General features: G+C 39.4%; 1 protein-coding gene across 4 annotated transcripts in view; it reads right to left on the bottom strand.

Moving 5' to 3' along the window:
* Positions 1-17,419, bottom strand: part of GRK3 (G protein-coupled receptor kinase 3) — a 121,703-nt gene that overhangs the window by 45,196 nt on the left and 59,088 nt on the right. For all 4 annotated transcript variants that reach the window (XM_048821761.2, XM_048821764.2, XM_048821762.2 and 1 more), the window contains 5 exons: positions 8,841-8,942; positions 8,013-8,087; positions 5,461-5,522; positions 4,263-4,314; positions 3,155-3,246 (listed from right to left, as the gene is read on the bottom strand). In XM_048821761.2, coding sequence (XP_048677718.1) covers positions 3,155-3,246; positions 4,263-4,314; positions 5,461-5,522; positions 8,013-8,087; positions 8,841-8,942 — 383 coding nt within the window. The remainder of the gene's footprint in view (positions 1-3,154; positions 3,247-4,262; positions 4,315-5,460; positions 5,523-8,012; positions 8,088-8,840; positions 8,943-17,419) is intronic.

Genomic DNA, 17,419 nt, shown 5'->3' with positions numbered 1-17,419 from the left:
CTAGCATTGAAACATTATTCTCAATCTCCTAGTAGAGAGGTTTTCCTAGGATACCTAAATAACAAAGTCTAAGGTGGCCAGCATCCAGACACCAGAGTGATCAGGGAATCAGAAAAACACAGGTTAGATAAAGATAGCTGGAGTCCATTTTTCAATATCCACAGACCAGGATTTGGAGTATGAGTTAACAGGAATGTTTACATGGACCCTATTCTGATTCCATATGAATCCGTGCTTTCACCTCTACCCAGAAGAGGCCTGCTAGGTTCGGACATTTTTTAAAAAAAGGAAAATGGTTTGTTTTCTACTACACAACAGATGGCCGGAGATACAAGAGAAGGCTTTTGTGTCTATCTTCTCCAACAATATATCATGACTGTATGGCGTTTTTAGACATGGAACATGAGTGTTTAATGTTTTAATGAAGAACAAGAGCACAATGACATGGATCCCAACAAGTCTATGAATCGGAGAGCAATCTGCTAAAAATTGGCTTAAACTGGGGCTAAGCACATTGTCAGTGGCACTACAGGTAAAAGGCTCAGGATGTTCATCTGTAGAAACGCTCACCCAGTCAACTCAGCAATTACCAACACACTTAGGCAGCTCTTGTAATAAACTAAAGCTCCTGATGTGCCTGGAGCTCCTGTATGCCCAAGGGTTGTGCAAACCTGGTATCTCTGAAAAGTGGGTTCACTATAGATATATATAAGACTAGATTCTAGCTTATCCAGCTCAGGTGTGCTGAGAGAGAGTGGGGGAAGAAGTAGGGAGCCCTTTCATTCCAAATCCCCCTTCTCCCCATCCCAGATGACCAAGGCACAATGGTGACCCTAATTCTCCAAGTACAAAGGGGTCCGGCTAGCACATCCAGCAGTGTTCCGTGTCTCCAAAGAAACATGGTCAACTGGACCAAAGGCATGAACAGGATCCTGAACCTTTTCCTCCATATGTCTGTCAGCCTCTGTCAGTAAGTGCCAGGAGATCATATGTTGCATCTTTTACCAGAAATGAGTTCCATTAAGCACAGTGTCACTGCCCTGCCCCTCCGCCTCCCTCACCCTTCAGTGCTCCTCCAGAATTCTCAGCACAAGCCAGGAGTGTGTCATTTAAAAATATTCTTTATAGAAGTGCCATATCAAGTTACAGGATAATGTACATGTTTAACAACAATCCAGAGTGTGCGTGCTCTGTGTAGACAGAAGGCCTCAAAGCAGCCCTGCTTTGCAACCCACCACATACCATCGGTACTCCAGACAACACCAGCAAAGCTGGGTCATGTGTATGGAGCACGCACACATTTTACATTTCTAAGCCAGGAATGTGTGTTTACCACAGATGCTCTTGTCCTTGGTTTCTGTGCTACGTTAGGAAGTTTTAAAATTACTTTTAACACAGCCTTTTTAACATTAGCCCTTAATTGTCCCTTGGGGCTACTGACCTGGGCAAATGATCTGGGGTCATATAAGGCTAGTTGATGTCAAATACCTCACTTCGTCATTCTGACATAGCACCACTATGTTCTCTTCTGAGATATGCTGCTTTTAAGACTAAGTTGGCTTCTGTTTACACTGCTCTTGGAGGAGCTACTTTGGGAGCAGCCTCAGTTGTCTGTTTCTGGGTTAGTGGAACACCAATGGCATTTACCTTGGCGGGATGGCTTCTCAAAGTCCTTGCAGACAGATAAGTGCAGCAGAGGCAGCCATCTAGAGTGAATGGGATTTAGATTAGGGATGGGTGAACAGGTTTGGATAAAGTAAGAACTAACCCAAACCTCTACCCAAAAGATGAACCTAACCTAAAGCTTTACTTCAGGTATGGAAAAGTTTGGCTGACTTTTCTGCTCCTATCCCCATTACCTTTCTCTATTCTTCTGCCTCTGCGCTTCATGGAAACTGGTGGGAGGGAAAGGAAGGGGAGGGACATCTTTTGCTTCCCTTATTGGTTCTGAGTTCCTTAGTTTAGGCATTCAGGCTTCTTCAGAGAAAGCGACTGGGCAAATGTGCTAACTCTATCTCTGAGGTGGAAGCCTATTTAGTGTGGCTTTTGTCCAAAAGAGATGGATATCATTTACATTTCTGTGCCTGGCCTACAGACTACATGGCAGGCTCATTTTATAAATCTCAAACTAAAAAAGAATAAATCAATATGTGCATAAAAGTACTGCAACAGGAATGAAGATATTAATAGTATTATTGAAATAAATACTTGAGGTGAAAGTCGCCGCTGAAAGATTAAACATGAAAGTCATTTCAGGGGACCCTTCACTTGTTAATAGCTCAGAGTCAGGATCTAAAAGGTATTGGGCACTCACTATTCCCACTAAACCCAATGGGAACCACGAACACTCGACACCTCAGGCATCAGAAATGCTATGTGGAATTATCAAAGAAAGATCCCTGGGTTCAAATGGGTAGGAGAGTAGGTAGACCGAACCATGTGGAAAACCCATGCTATGTCCAGAAAATTAAAGCTGACCATGTGATGGAAGAATTGTGCCTAATAACCAGGGGTTCTCTATGCAGCAATTAGGAGTTGTGTGTGAGTGGCAATGCCAGAGAAAGCAAAGGGTTTGATTTGGGAACTTGAACCCAGAGATGTGTTTTAGCTGCAATTCTAACAATGGAGCACCAACTGTCAACTAGAAGCAACCACTGCTGCCGTTTTTTCCTTCAAAACCCCTTCTTGGGAGTGTAAATAGTTTTAATTATATAGACTTAGGACACTGTATTCTTAAACTGCCCACACATCTCTATCCCAGGGCTTAATCCTGAAATGCGCTGAGCACTCCAGGCCCTGAGCCAGCAAAGTACTCAAGTACACCCTTCACTTTAAGCACATGAGAAATCTCCTGTGACTTCAGAGGGACTATACAAGTGTTTTCAGTAAGAATATGCTTAATTGTTTTGCAAGACTGGGGCCTGAGTGTCCAGCATTTTGGAGGATCAAACTTCCAATGAGACTTTAAGCCACTCCATAAATTCAAACTCTTCTTCAACTGACTGGACCTTAGGACAAAACTCTATTACACAATTTCATGATACAATCTAAGCTGATCATTCCGCTCTGTGGAGATTTTGTAAAAAATTCAGAGTTTTTTTCCTTATATACTTTAGAGTTTATATTTATCATTAAAACACAGTATAGAACTTACATTTTTCCAGTGTCCGCTTTTCTGCAACCATATACTTCACCGAATCCCCCTCGCCCAATTATTCTATGTACACTAAAGTCATTCATGGTCAGCTGTGAATTCAAAACACACAAATTTCATTTTCCAATGCCCAGAACCTTTACCCTTTACAATCTCTAAATTAATTTGACATCAATGTATTAAAGTGGATATTTGTTCTTTATTTTTTAGTTTTATGGTTTCACTACCTGTTTTCAGAAAGTTGCTCTCTTAGGGCTTGTCTACACTACCGCACAGGGTCGATCTAAGATACGCAACTTCAGCTACGTGAATAGAGTAGCTGAAGTCGACGTACTTAGATCTACTTACCGTGGTGTCTTCACTGTGGTAAGTCAAGGGCTGACACTCTCCTGTCGACTCCGCTTGCGCTCCTCATTCTGGTGCAGTACCGGAGTCGACGGGAGAGTGCTTAGTGGTCGATTTATCGCGTCTATACTAGACGTGATAAATTGACCCCTGCTGGAATGATCGTTGCCCGCCGATCCAGTGGCTAGTGTAGACAAGCCCTTAATTGTTTATGCTCCCCTATGTCTGCAAGCACTAGAATCTGGGGAGGTCATAGAGAAGGTATTTACAGTAGCCAAGATGACAGGACATGAAGGCCTGGCTGAGGATTTCAATGGATATGAAACCAAGACAGCAGCTTTCATGAGCAACGTTGCCTTGCAGACAAAGAAATTGTGGGAGTAAAACACTTTAGGACTAAGGGATGAGGCCAAGAATATACCAAATGGAGGCAAGTAGGTCTGAGTTTTGAAGGGAAAAAACAGAGGGAGACAGAATAGTACTTGGGTTGGCGTCTCCTGCCAAAAAGTAGTGCTCAAACAATCTGTTTCCTGTAACTACCTATTTCAAAACCACAAGGCTTTTAAGTCATGACAGGCAGAGAAGGTAGCCAGGGAGGAATCATTAATGGTGCTGGGAGGTTATGTACATCAAAGAATAGAACAGCATATTAGAATAATACTCATTGTTCTTCTTAATAACGTCTTTTAAGGAAAAGTATTCTTTAAAATCTAACATTTTCTTTCCTACATCGGCTTTTGACAATATAAATGTAATTACTTACATGAATATTTAGTTCTACATTTTTCCATTGACAAAATCTAGTAAACTTGTCACTGTGAAAAAAAAAATTTTAAAGTTAAGTTAAAAGGTTATCCAATAGAATTACAGAAAGTATTGTGAAAAATGCCAAGAACTCTAGTTTTGAAAATTAAATTTAGCACAAGGTAATTTATGAAGATTAAAATTGCCATTTAAAAAATTCACTGATTAGCCATCTTTTATGCTTGTTTTAATTTGGCATGTTTCTTAGCAACTCACTCTCAATATGTTTTGTTTAATAACAAGTTATAAAATATATCTGATTATTTTCTCTCTTCAGTTACGAATGCATCCATATTTATTTACATAATTTCCTTTAGACCCTGTTTCTAACAGTCAATTTTTCAGGAAATTAAAAAAAATATTTCAACTGTATCACAAGCAAGATAATTAAATCAGAAAGTATGCAATGTAACTTCAAATTGAATTAACCTTAATATACACCAAGGAATAATGTAAACCTATTTTATCCTGAAATAAAGAAGATGTCAATACTATTGAATGTTGTTACAGGATAATTGTCTTCTGCTGCTATATCAGTTATAAAATGTTTATTTTCAGGGTAGGAAAAATTGATCTTATGAGTACATTATGTTGGCTACATAATCTGATATATCATTTGTCAGCAGTAGGTTAGGGGCCAAATCTGTGCACTTTACTCCCACCAGTAGTCTCATTAAGGTCAATAGCATTATTCAGATGTGTAAGATTAACTGGTTTTGCCACCTTACATTTCCTTACAGTTACTGTTTAGTTGTAAACCGTTTGGGCTACACACTAGAATTGCTGTATAGCTCACCCCCATAAAATTGTAGTTTACTTGTAAGAGTATCACCCAGATGAATGGAGTTAGAGACTTTCAGACTTTTAAAAGATCAGACTGTAAGAAGTCCATTATTACTGTTACGTGGTGCAGTGGAGTGGTCCACTAATTGTGTGATCTGAACATCCTTACAAGTTCAGTCACAACTACACTACATACAATACTGGGATATCCTGATATTTAACATGATACATGTATCAAGGCTAGTTCTTTGGAAAAGCTTGCTGATAATACACTATTAACTAAACAATTCTACCCTTATTTTGCAATAATACTCAAGGGACCAGTCTAACTGCAGGAGATTACTCAGTAGTTCATATAGTATATAGATTCATACCTTTCCATAAATTTTTGAAATATTTTTCCTCGGAGACTATCACAAATTTCTTCTATGTATGGCTAAAAAAAGATACAAAATGTTATTTAACTTTTCAGTGTATGATAAACTGAACATGCAACACTGTCCAGTGAAAATAAATTACATGTTTAGGCTCCAGCATCCTGAATGCCCAAAGAAAGGGGGCCCTAAGTTACTGCAATACGTTGTGGTGACTTTCCTGGCTTATGGTCTGATCCAGCAACGAAATTCAGCATTGCCTTGACTTTAAGCATCTGAAGATAAGCATTTGCTCAAGGGCTCTTCTGAATTAGAGGCTTTAGCATCTTCCTGGGAGGGATTGGAGAGAATTTTTCAGTCTTTGCCCATGGACCAACAACAGGAAATGAGCATGGAAACTTTATGGATTAATCACCAGAATGATCAGGCTGAGAACACTGCTTCTCATTTATTTAAATTAAATAACAAAGTTTAGAATTTATGGTGAAGGCTGTGAAACTCAAAGAGCAGTCAGCACAGGAACACCAAGATAATCTTTCCTTATTAGAGCTTCTCTCTTCCCTCTCCTTTATTTCCTCTACCTTGCTACCAGCAGCTTTAATTCACAAGTGGCCTATTTGAAAGAGGAGCACCATTACTTGGTTTGACATAGTGTGCAATGATTTCAAATCCCAACTCAATTACCAGTGACTACATGAGATCCAACGTAGACAATACAGATACCACTTTGTCAGTCTCTCTGGTTCTAACATCAAAGATAATTCACTGATACAGTAAGACCATCAAGCAGGTTTAATATAACAGTACTTTAAATGCTGCAATAAATGCAATTACTATAAAAGTACAGCAAATTAATTTAAACCTGCAGTCACTGCCATATCGCATAGGTTCATATTAACAAAAAGCCAGGACATTCAGCATTAAAGCAAAAATTAATTTGTCTAATTATGTTATCTAACTTTAATTGGAATGTCCTGGGTTAGGTCAGTTTGTGTTAGAACTGTAATAATATAGAAATACCTATTTCACCTTCAATTTGTTTGAATAAATAAAAAACATTAAAGGTGCACTTTTCAAAACCAATAAACCAAAAGCCATTATTTACTTTGGCGCTAAATTTGTGGACACAGAAATCCTATAATTCTAAAATCCTACAACATTTATAGAATTTTAGAGAAAAGTACTCTAATTTCTGTAGAGGACAAGTAGCCTTTTTCAGAATGTAATTTCCCACTGTATTTAGAATAATGAAAGAACTATAAATTGGCACCAGCACCTAAAACCCTCATGTGAAACGGCAATATTGCTAACTCCAGCCATGTACTCTTATACCTCAAAAATATGGTGCTATATAATATAGTTAGCTAGAGGCAAAAGGAAGGACCCACTAAACAGAAAGGTATCTGCATTGCTATGCTTTTATATTTCTGAAACATTCAGTTGAATTCTGTACTTCATGACCTGATTTATGTTGAAAGGAAGCATAAGGTCCTGATGTAAAAGGGATTTATTGTAAACTATATTTAAAAAATGTAATTTACCAGTGGTTGGCAAAGCAACTGTAGCTCACTTTCACTTACAGCGTCTATGTGAAATTCCTCACACTCTGCTAATTGGGTTACCTAGAATGCACTTGGAACCAGCATATGAAAGCATAGATCCGAGTGGACTGTGACCTGAATTTCTAGGACAATGTGTGAAAAACCAACACTACCAAGCGGTTAACTGAAACTGGGTACATATTTTTAATTGAATTTCTTCTATTTTGAATGAAAGTTTCACAGTTATCTAAGAAGCCCTCAGTGAGAGAAACTAAGGGCTAAGTCATGCAAGGTGCTGAGCACTCTGACCCCAAACCAGAAAAACACTTGGCACATGCTTAACTTTAATACCCTTATGTATTCCCATTCCCTACTCATATGCTTACACCCACGAGCCTGCTTAAATGCTTTCCTGGACTGGGGCCAGAGCTCTCAGCACCTTGCAGATCAACAGTCACAGGTGGGGAGATGGATTGACCTCATGCCCAAACACCAACTGGCCAACGTGACTCTCTCCTGCTGCCACAAGCCGCCAAGGGATGAGGATTTCTTTCAAACACTGCTAGTCTGCTGGGATACTCCTCAACCATAGGCATAAAAACCACTGATCTCACCAAAAAAAAGCTATCTGTAATAACTGTTCCTTCTAAGAAGTTTTCCATATGATTTTGGAGGAAAACAGGAATAAAATGTTAATATTAGAACCCTTCAGCCAGTAAAGTTATAGAGCAGTTAGTAATCTTTTCAAAAATGTACTCAAAGACTCTTCTGGCTAAAGAAGACTAATCTACCATTTTTATTATCTTTAACAAGAGAATGAAATTAGAAACATTCTCTGATTATTATATACAGAAATCTTTCTCTGTATCATTTTTTTAAATTGACTTCTGAAATACAGTATAAAATTCCTGTCATAACTGTAATTATAATATGTATATAAGGGAAGTTTCCTGAAATTGCTTACGTTCAAATAATTAAATAAACCAGACACTCCAAGTGCTTTCATCTCACCTGAAAAAGACTTGGTGGCACTTGTTTCTTGGCAAGGTGAGTTTGTACATGATCTACAGCTTTCTTTGAGAATGGCTTCGGAAAAATAAAAAGTAAGATTTTAGACAAACAGCTGGAAAAGAGATATTTAGGTTCTTAATTATTGAGGTCACAATAGCAGTTTTTAACTAAAAAGGAATGTTGCTTATATGAAAAATACACAAACTTCAAAATGAATGTAACTTAGTGTCCATTAAGCATCCTGTTGCAAAACACTTTGAAAGTTATGCCCATCCCTATTTCCAAGCCAAAAAAAAACAAAACCAAGGTCCCAGATCATGCCATGCATGATGGAGACCATCCATCAAGTAACTGCAAGGCACAGGAACACAGAACACATGAAACCACCAACTGCTTCTTTGTATTCCCCGTTTTAAGAAAAATGTACACTTACATCCCAATCCTGCAGGTGTACATGCTCACCTTCAGGCACGAGTAGTCCCATTCCCTTCAACAGAATTATGTGTAAAGCGAAGCATGGGCATAAGCACTTGCAGATTCAAAGTCTTACATAACAGGATAAATTTATCTCTGGCTCAAATCATGTCATTATTGTAGATTATCCACTCTTTCAAATAAGGCTATGCTTTACAAAGAGTGACAACCGAGTTAGTAGACACTGCTATCATAATAGATTGCTATTGTCACACTTTGAGCAGCGTTTTGTGTAATTCCCTGTCAGACTTTCATCTACTCACTGTCCTTCCATTATTAAATATTTTACAGAATTTAAAGTCAAAGGAAACATTAAAATATTATAATAATAGAGTGAAACTGCAGCATACATACATGTGAGCAAGACAGCAGCTCTTTCATTATGTATGTGTCATAAATCTGCCGACTTCTGCTAAGACGTTCCTCCTCAGAATCCAGTTTTTCATAGTCTTTTATCTGTAACATGGGGGAAAAAAAAAAGGAATCAGTCAATTGAACCTATTTCTAAATCTTTACACTGTCTGAGGAAAGAAAGATTCTTCACTGTGGTAGACACCTTATTTCCCTTCATCTCTTTCCCAGGACAAGTTTGTGGAGGTGCTCGTTGCAATTCTATAGTTAAGGATGACTTCTGGATTCCAACCCAAGAAGAGATTTTCTATCCCCCTGTAACTCTTGACAGGAGTAACCAATTTGTTTGCAGACTGTGGTGCTTAAAATGGGGTATGAAGAATTTTGTTTGAAAATCTGAGAAGTTCTGGATTAAGAACATATGCACACGCCTTCCTAAAGCATTAGCTGGGCTGTAAATTGTGTGAAAAAGATCAAGGAATTGATGGACTTGGCGGCTGGGGTAGGACAGGCAGAGGAGTATGTATCTATCTGACTGAACCTTTTTGAGGAGGCCTTTTTTGTCCTCCACCCAGTGAGAGCACCAATCCTGGTTCTCCTACAATGATGAATGCTGATCCCCACTTTCTGAAATGTATTTGGAGCATATGCATAAAGTAGAACCAGTAGCCTGGAAGCCAAATGAGCATCTTTTTTTATGCTGTAGGCCTTAGCAGTAGCACTTTAATATTAAGGTTTGAGGCAGCATTCAGGCCTCTCAATGGACTCAGCTGAATCAGTTATATGAACTTCTAATCAGTTACCATGGAAAAAAAACTTCTGTGTTTACATCAGCTTTTCAAAATATTGAGTGTGGAAAACAACTTTATATGACAAAGAGGCTACTGCACTGAAGTTCTCTTAAGAAGAGATACTGTATTATAGATATCTGCTGGAAAAAATGACCTATTTCAGGAATTTCTAGTGGCCCCTTCACAGAGGGATCTTGATTTTGGTCTTGTTTACTATAGAGCACTACACCAAAAGTTGCAATGGAAATTTAAGTTAACTTGCTTCCAGCATAGTGTTTATAATTCAATTAAATACATTAAATCTGTAGTTAGAACAACAGAATTTAGATTAAGATATTTGAGACTATTGTACGAAAATATAAGAATGACTGGTTTACAAATTCATTGCAATTTCTACAACTTTTGTTTAGTGAGTAAGCAGCATTAGTGCTGCATAAAGAGAGGAGATGATTGCCTCAACAAGGTCTAAAAACTGCTTTAGACATGGCAGATAGTCTTAATGCTCATTCTGTGCTACAGGAACAGACTAGATCATAACAAATTTGGGAATATCCACTTGAGCACTCTCACAGAAGAGACAATATATAAGGATAAATCTAGGTGAGGGCAACAAATAACCATGGAGACTTACAAATAGGTTTAGCTCTACCAAGCAGTAAGAAAGCCAGAGAGGAGGCACAAGATATAGGTTCTGTTAGGAACTTCGTCTCATGACAGCGAGGCCAACCCCGAAAGACCTCAGATCCATTCTGCTCTGAAGAAGAGTTTAATCAATGTAAATCATTCAATGGGAGTATTACTGGCAAGAGACTCCTACTAGGGCATGGAGAAGGAGGAAAAGAAAGAGATAGTTTAATATCCCCAAGGGACGGCTTGTGTTTTGATCTACTCAACCTCCTCCACTTCATTCTGTGAAGAACCAGGATCCAAATGAAACACTGAGTATGAGGATTTGCACTAAATCCACCCATCAACTTGTGAATCAAGAAAATCAAAGCATTCCAGGGCTGAGACTCAACCTGGCCCTTTTCAAAGCCTCTTCAAGAAGGAACAGAGCACTATGGCTTCCAGACCCACAAAGTAAAGGCTGCACAGATGATGTAGTGCCCAGTCACACATCTGTCATTGAGACAAACATTGGACAGGCTGGTGTTGGTGAGTCTCCACTTGGAGAGAACACATGGACCAGATTCTGGAAAAATATTTCATGCAGGTGGAAAAAAAAAAAAAACAAGGATCCGTGATCACCACTTTAACAAGTGGAAAAGCACATCTAGACTTAAGAGAAAGCAAGTAGTTCAGGAGATTTTAAATTGAAGGACATAAAACGGTATGTTTTGCCTCCATTTCAGAACACATTTTTCTTTTTGAAGTTGTCATGGTTACAGGGCAAGCAGCAATTTAGACCCCTTTGCAGTCCCTCTCAAGTGCACCCCTACAAGTAACCATCTTTTTCTCAGGGTGGAATTTCACAATTCATCCTATGCTTAAAATGGGTCTCTGGCCACATTCCCCTTTTTTATCAACTGTTATAATGACACAGGTCTAACTGTATTTGGAGCTTGTGACTAGAGACTGATTAAAGTGACACAAACATACTATTAATCCAAAGGCACATAGCAATTAGAGTACAGGGTTAAAAATAAGAAAAGCCTAAACACATAGTCTTACCTAAGCCTAGACTTTCCTTGAGAGTTTAAGAAGGTTTCACTTAACCCAGGCCCACCAAGAACTGGGCTAGGTGAAACAGGTTGCCCCTGCAACTGCTGCCTCTCAGACATTCTGATGTTCCATTCTGTATCTCTCAAGTCACAGGTTTTCTTTTTATTCATTCCAAAGTCCCTTTGTTCATAGTTCCTGCTTGAAGATGTCCTGGGATTTTGAGTAGCGTTCCTGAAACTGACCAAACTGGCTTATGCATTTCTCTGGAGGATAACTTTAAACGGTGCATTTCTGGGATTGTCATTTTGAGCACCAAGCAATTGAATTCCATCTACAAATTGTTCGGGAATTCCTGTAGGATTTACCCTTTACTTATCTTTTAGCCCACAAAGCAAACACTAAAGCTAAATACACAGATACAGAAATATAACAACAACAATTAATACAGATACAGTAACTCCTCACTTAAAATCATCCCAGTTAAAGTTGTTTCGTTGTTACATTGCTGATCAATTAGAGAACATGCTTGTTTAAAGTTGTGCAATTCTTTCTTATAACATTGTTTGGCAGCTGCCTGCTTTGCCCACTGCTTGCAGAAAGAGCAGCCCATTGGAGCTAGCTGGTGGGAGCTTGGAACCAGGGTCGACTGGCAGCCCCGCTATCAGCTCCCCGCTTCCCAGGCTATCAACTGCCGGCAGTTCAGCTGTCCCTCCCCGCACTGCCATGTGCTGCTCCTGCCCTCTGCCTTGGAGCTGCTCCTGGGAGCCTCCTGATTGCTGTGCAGGGGTGGGGGAAAGAAGAGTGCTAATGTCAGTGTCCCCCTCCCCCATACTCCTGCCCCCTGCTTACGCCATCTCCATAGAGATGGGGCGGGGGTGTTACAAGAGGGCTCAGGACACAGGGAGCTTGCTCGCAGCAGCTGCTGTCTCAATTTGCTGATCTACTTAAAAGGCAATGTACTTAAAGTGGGGTTAGTATACTTAAAGGGGCAATGCGCATCTCTCTCTCTCACACACAGGGTGTGTGTCTCTGTCTGCCATTCTGTCTTCCCTCTCTCCATTCCTGCTGCCTTGTAGAGTGTGAGGCTACATTAACAACAATGTGTTAACCCTTGAGGGCTCAGCCGAGTACTAGTTCATCATTTAGTAGTAAGGCATTCCCTGGGAAATATCCCACCCTCTGACTTCACCACCTCAACCAAGCTTAACAATCATCATTGCTGTGTACAGTATTAAATTGTTTGTTTAAAACTTATACTCTGTGTGCGTATATATATATATAAAATATAGTCTTTTGTCTGGTAAAAAAAATTTCCCTGGAACCTAACCCCCCCTATTTATGTTAAGCTAAATGATGCTAAGCGAATCCAATTTCCCCATAAGAATTAAAGTAGCATTTTTCAGAAAAATAACTACAAAGTTAAGTGAGGAGTTACTGTAATTCCCATGCTCTTCACAGAAGCGTTGCAAAATTCAAGGAGAATTTGCTGTACTCCATCTACACAGACTGACCACCACACACTCTTCAAGGGGATAAAATTCAAATAGCTTGTTGGAATAAATCCTTGTTAGATGATGTTAGCCGACGGCCAAGGATGTTTGGTGAGGTGCCAGCTATGCCCGTTTATACCATCCGTGACTTTAACCGCTAGGACGCACTGTCCCTTCGCGGCGGGCAGCCCGGGCTAGGCTGACGGATGCCCCAAGGTCCTAACCACCCGTGACTTTAACTGCTAGAGCTCAGAGCTCCTTCGCAGCGGGCAGTCAATACTGACTGACAGGTGCCCCAATGGCAGCACTAAGAGCCTCTCCACACCCGTGACTTTAACTGCTAGAGCTCAGAGCTCCTTCGCAGCGGGCAGCCAGGATTGACTGACAGGTGCCCCAAGAGTTTGCCCCGTGGAGGCGGCACAACTCAACGCTAGGCTCTTAGTACTCTCACCTAATGGCCAGGCTTTAGAGCCAAAACGGCTGAGGTTCTTTAATTGTGTTGGCTGCTTTACAGTAAACCAGAGAAAACAAGTCAGGCTTATGCATAAATGGTTACCAAAAATTTATTAAGCTAGATTCTAATCATGTGGTTACAAAATTGCTAGTACCTACTTATTTAAATGTAGAGATGTTACACACACAAACAAGTTACAAAACTGAAGCCACAATCCCAAAGAAAGAAAACAAAGTATAGAGCTCTATTTCAAAATATGTGTACACTAAAGATAGGAGATCAGGTGTGGGTGCTTCTTACCCTCCTTGCATCTCTCGATTCCAGCGGTGCCAAGCCAGGATCGGTCACTCAATTCCGCGGAAAGACGAATAAGGGACAAGGCGTAGGGACCCTCTTAGCTGCAGAAGCCTTGGGAGGCTGTCACTTATCTGACCAGCAGATAGATAGTGAAAGCACTCAAAAATCATGGTGCTGTAGGTCCCCTACTTATACCTCTGTACTCCTTTATTCTCTTTCTCCTTTCTTATGCCAAATTGAGGCTGGTCTGTCGGGGTGACGCCAGCTTTTGCAAGAGTAGTTTACACTTGCAAAGGAGAGAAACAATAAGTGTCGACGACTGGACATTTCTTTTATCAGGGTAAATATTTTCCCAACTAGGATGTTGGTGTGTGTGCATCACGCTATTTAGTAGGGGCTAACAGCCATGTCTGTCACAGGGCCTCTGCCTGCTGTGAGCTTAATCGTTGTATCTGTTCCCAGAGGCACATTGTAGCAGCACACCTGTGCTTTCACAGCTTCAAAGGCTGTGCTGGAATATATGTTAAGTGCCCTGTTCCTGCTTCCTCCTGTGTTTCCAGCAATGCTGGTCTGAGAGGGGGGGGCTGGCTGTCTGGCTACAGATGAAGAATATGTTCTTGTGATGGGAGCTCTGAAGAGCTTTCCTCCTAAACCTGTGCATGATAATAAACTTTTATAACCACTTTAGAGTTTTTTAACATGTTCTAAGGTTGAATCAGAACCTTGAAGGATTTGGGAAAGTGTAGCACAAACACTGTCAACTCTTATTACTGGCCGACATTAGTCTCTCTGCAGCAACTGTCTAAGAATAAAGGCCACACTGAGTCACAAATGGTAAACCAATTCAACAGTGCTGGACCAACTACCTCCTTTCTTTCAATCTAGGGAAATGAGAATGTGTCATCAAGAATACCCTGATTCTATTGTAGACAAGCAAGACGATATGAGACACTTATTAATATCAGATCATGTATGGCATACAAATTCAGCTAATTTTACAGGTTTATTTAACAGAACACTACTACACAGAACCAAAAGAAACATGATGGTGAGCAGAACTCACAAACTGTCATGGTTTATCTTATAACTGACATATAGTAGTAATAGCTCCCTCTTGAGTTACTGTACTGTCCCATAAATATGGTGGTACTAATGACTCATATATGATAATCCCCTGGCAGACAAATACCACAGCTCACCTTCAGAAATACGATCTGACAATATATCTTTTCAAATGCTGAAATTAGAATGCTTAAGTTACTGAGCATCTAAAAAAATGATTTTTGACAGATCTGGATGAATCACTCATCTAGATAAATGCATGATCGTGACTCACGTTGCAGTAACATACTAGATCCCTTCAGCATGGGGCCTTTTTACATCTAAGGATAATTTTTATGTAACAATTTATTCAAATTATTCTACCTGGAAAATGTGGTAAGTAAATCAAATATATAAAAATTTCAAAGCTTTCAAACATAATACTTTACTGTAAGAAATACAGCAAGTCTCTTTTTTAAATATCTAAAGGGGACTTTTCTAAAAATATGTAACAACACTTTTAAAATATTTTTAGGCAATGTTTTACTAACCCTTAAAGTGCAACTTCAAATTGTTTCAAAGATAAAGAAGTGACATGAACTAACTCATGTTTCTAAATAATCTCTATACAAACTGCTATTTTGATTAGTTACTACAGTAATTTCTTAAATGTATAAACAAATGGAAATGATAGAAAAATGTATTCAGTATTCCTCTTTACAGTGAATAAAATTTCTTAACTCAAATTAGCAATTTTGGAGTTCTAAGACTTTATCTTTAGACCAACAGCAGCTTAGGAAGAAGCCATCACTTGACATTAATGACTTTGCCAGTTATTATCCTATTTTGACCGTTCTCTTTTGAGGCGGTCATGGAAGGAAAATACCAGCTTCATCTGGATTCTTCTGATATACCAGATCCCTAGTACTCTAACTTTATGTCTGGTTTTGGTACAGAGGCTGTATTAGTAGCCCTAGTCATCTATCTCCTCCTGGCAATGGAAAACACCTGACCTTATTAAATCTATCAGCAGTCTTTGATAACATTACTCATGAGGTGCTGCTTACCCACCTGCAGGATCTGTCACAAATTGATGGGACTGTTCTGCAATAGTTCTGTTTATTCTTTTATAAGAAGTCTCAGAAGATGATAGTAGGTAATTATTCATCACTCTAAGGTCCCTCTTATGCAAAGTCCTAGAGGATTATACTTTGTTGCCCCTTCTGTTCTGCATATAAGAGGCTGCCAGGGAAGTTTGAATCATTTGGAGCTGCAGTGTGAACAATACATGGATAAAACTCAACTTTACATCATCTTTTTCACAAGTGCAAGATGGTGCAGTTTGCTAATCCATGTCCCTGTCTAAATCATGCAATGGTGAAGCAAAAACATACTGGCTGAAAAACAGTCTAGACAAGACAGAGTTAATGCGGTTGGCACAGAATATTATTTACAGAAGCTGACTGTAGATGTGACTGCTTTCTCTGTTGGTGTTTCACTCCATGTCAAGTTGGTTGGCATTCTGGGGAATACATTTGGACCCTGTTTTATGGCTCCAAATTCAAATGCCTTTTAAATTGACTATAATTATTTTATAATTGGATCAGAACAACTACAAAACCAAAACGCAGTCACGTTAATGCAGCGAGCTACAAGCAGTCACACTTAATTCTTGAGTCAAGCTCTTAATTCAGCTCCACTAGCAACTGAAAAGACTTTTTATTCTGCCATATAGAATGCTTCAGGCCAGGAAGATGCAGCAACCATTTTTGCCACAGATTTTAACATTCTGTACACAGTGCCCTCAGCTGATCTTGAATTTCCATGCTCTGCAAAATTGTGGTAGTTTATCTCTCATCTGCAGTTAATTACCTTTCATTGTTGCAGAATCCATTATGCAATTGTCACCACTACACTGATTCAACACCATGTATTCTTCTTAAGACTACTCTTTAAAACTACTAGGAAGCTTCAGTTTGTGTAGAACCCAGCAGAGCGAGATGACATGCACGTACTGCACTTGTGCGCCATCAATACAATAGATCCAACACTGGCTCTCAGTACTCTTCCAAGTGCATTTCAAGGTGTTGGCTTTAATCTGCACATATAAAGATCTATATTATTTGGGTCTTGACTATCTTAGATATTATTTTTCTATGTACACCATTATGATAATGGATATAAACTGAAGTGTTTTTGCTGACAGTCTCTAAATGTGCATTTCTGAAGACTGGAGGCAGAATCCCTGATGGTAGAACTTGATCCCACAGTGTGACACTGTGGCCAAAAGACCTAATGCAATTGTGAGATGCACAAATAGGGGAATCTTGAGTAGGAGTAAAGAGGTTATTTTACCTCTGCCATTGGTACTGCTGTGACCGCTGCTGGAATACTGTGTTCCATTCTGGTGCCCACAATTCAAGAAGGATGTTGATAAATTGGACAGTGTCCAGAGAAGAGCCACAAGAATGATTAAAAGAATAGAAAACATACCTTATAGTGATAAAGTCAAGGAGCTCAATCTATTTAACTTAACAAAGAAGTGTTAAGGGGTGATTTGATTATAGTCTATAAGTACCTTCATGGGGAACAAACATTTAATAATAGGCTCTTCAATCTAGCAGGGGAAGGTATGATCTAATGGCTGGTAGTTATAATTAGACAAATTCAAACCGGAAATAAGGTGTAAATTTTTAAGGGTGAGAGTAATTACCTATTGGAACAATTTACTGAGGGTCGTGGTGGGTTCTCCATCATCGACAATTTTTAAAATCAAGATTGGCTGTTTTTCTAAAAGATCTGCTCCAGGAATTATTTTTGGAAGTTCTCTGGCCTATGTTATACAGG

Source organism: Caretta caretta, chromosome 15, assembly GCF_965140235.1.
Source record: "Caretta caretta isolate rCarCar2 chromosome 15, rCarCar1.hap1, whole genome shotgun sequence".
Taxonomy (NCBI): Eukaryota; Metazoa; Chordata; order Testudines; family Cheloniidae; genus Caretta; species Caretta caretta.
Note: the sequence above shows the minus strand (reverse complement) of the source record. Positions and strands in the feature narration are given on the sequence as shown.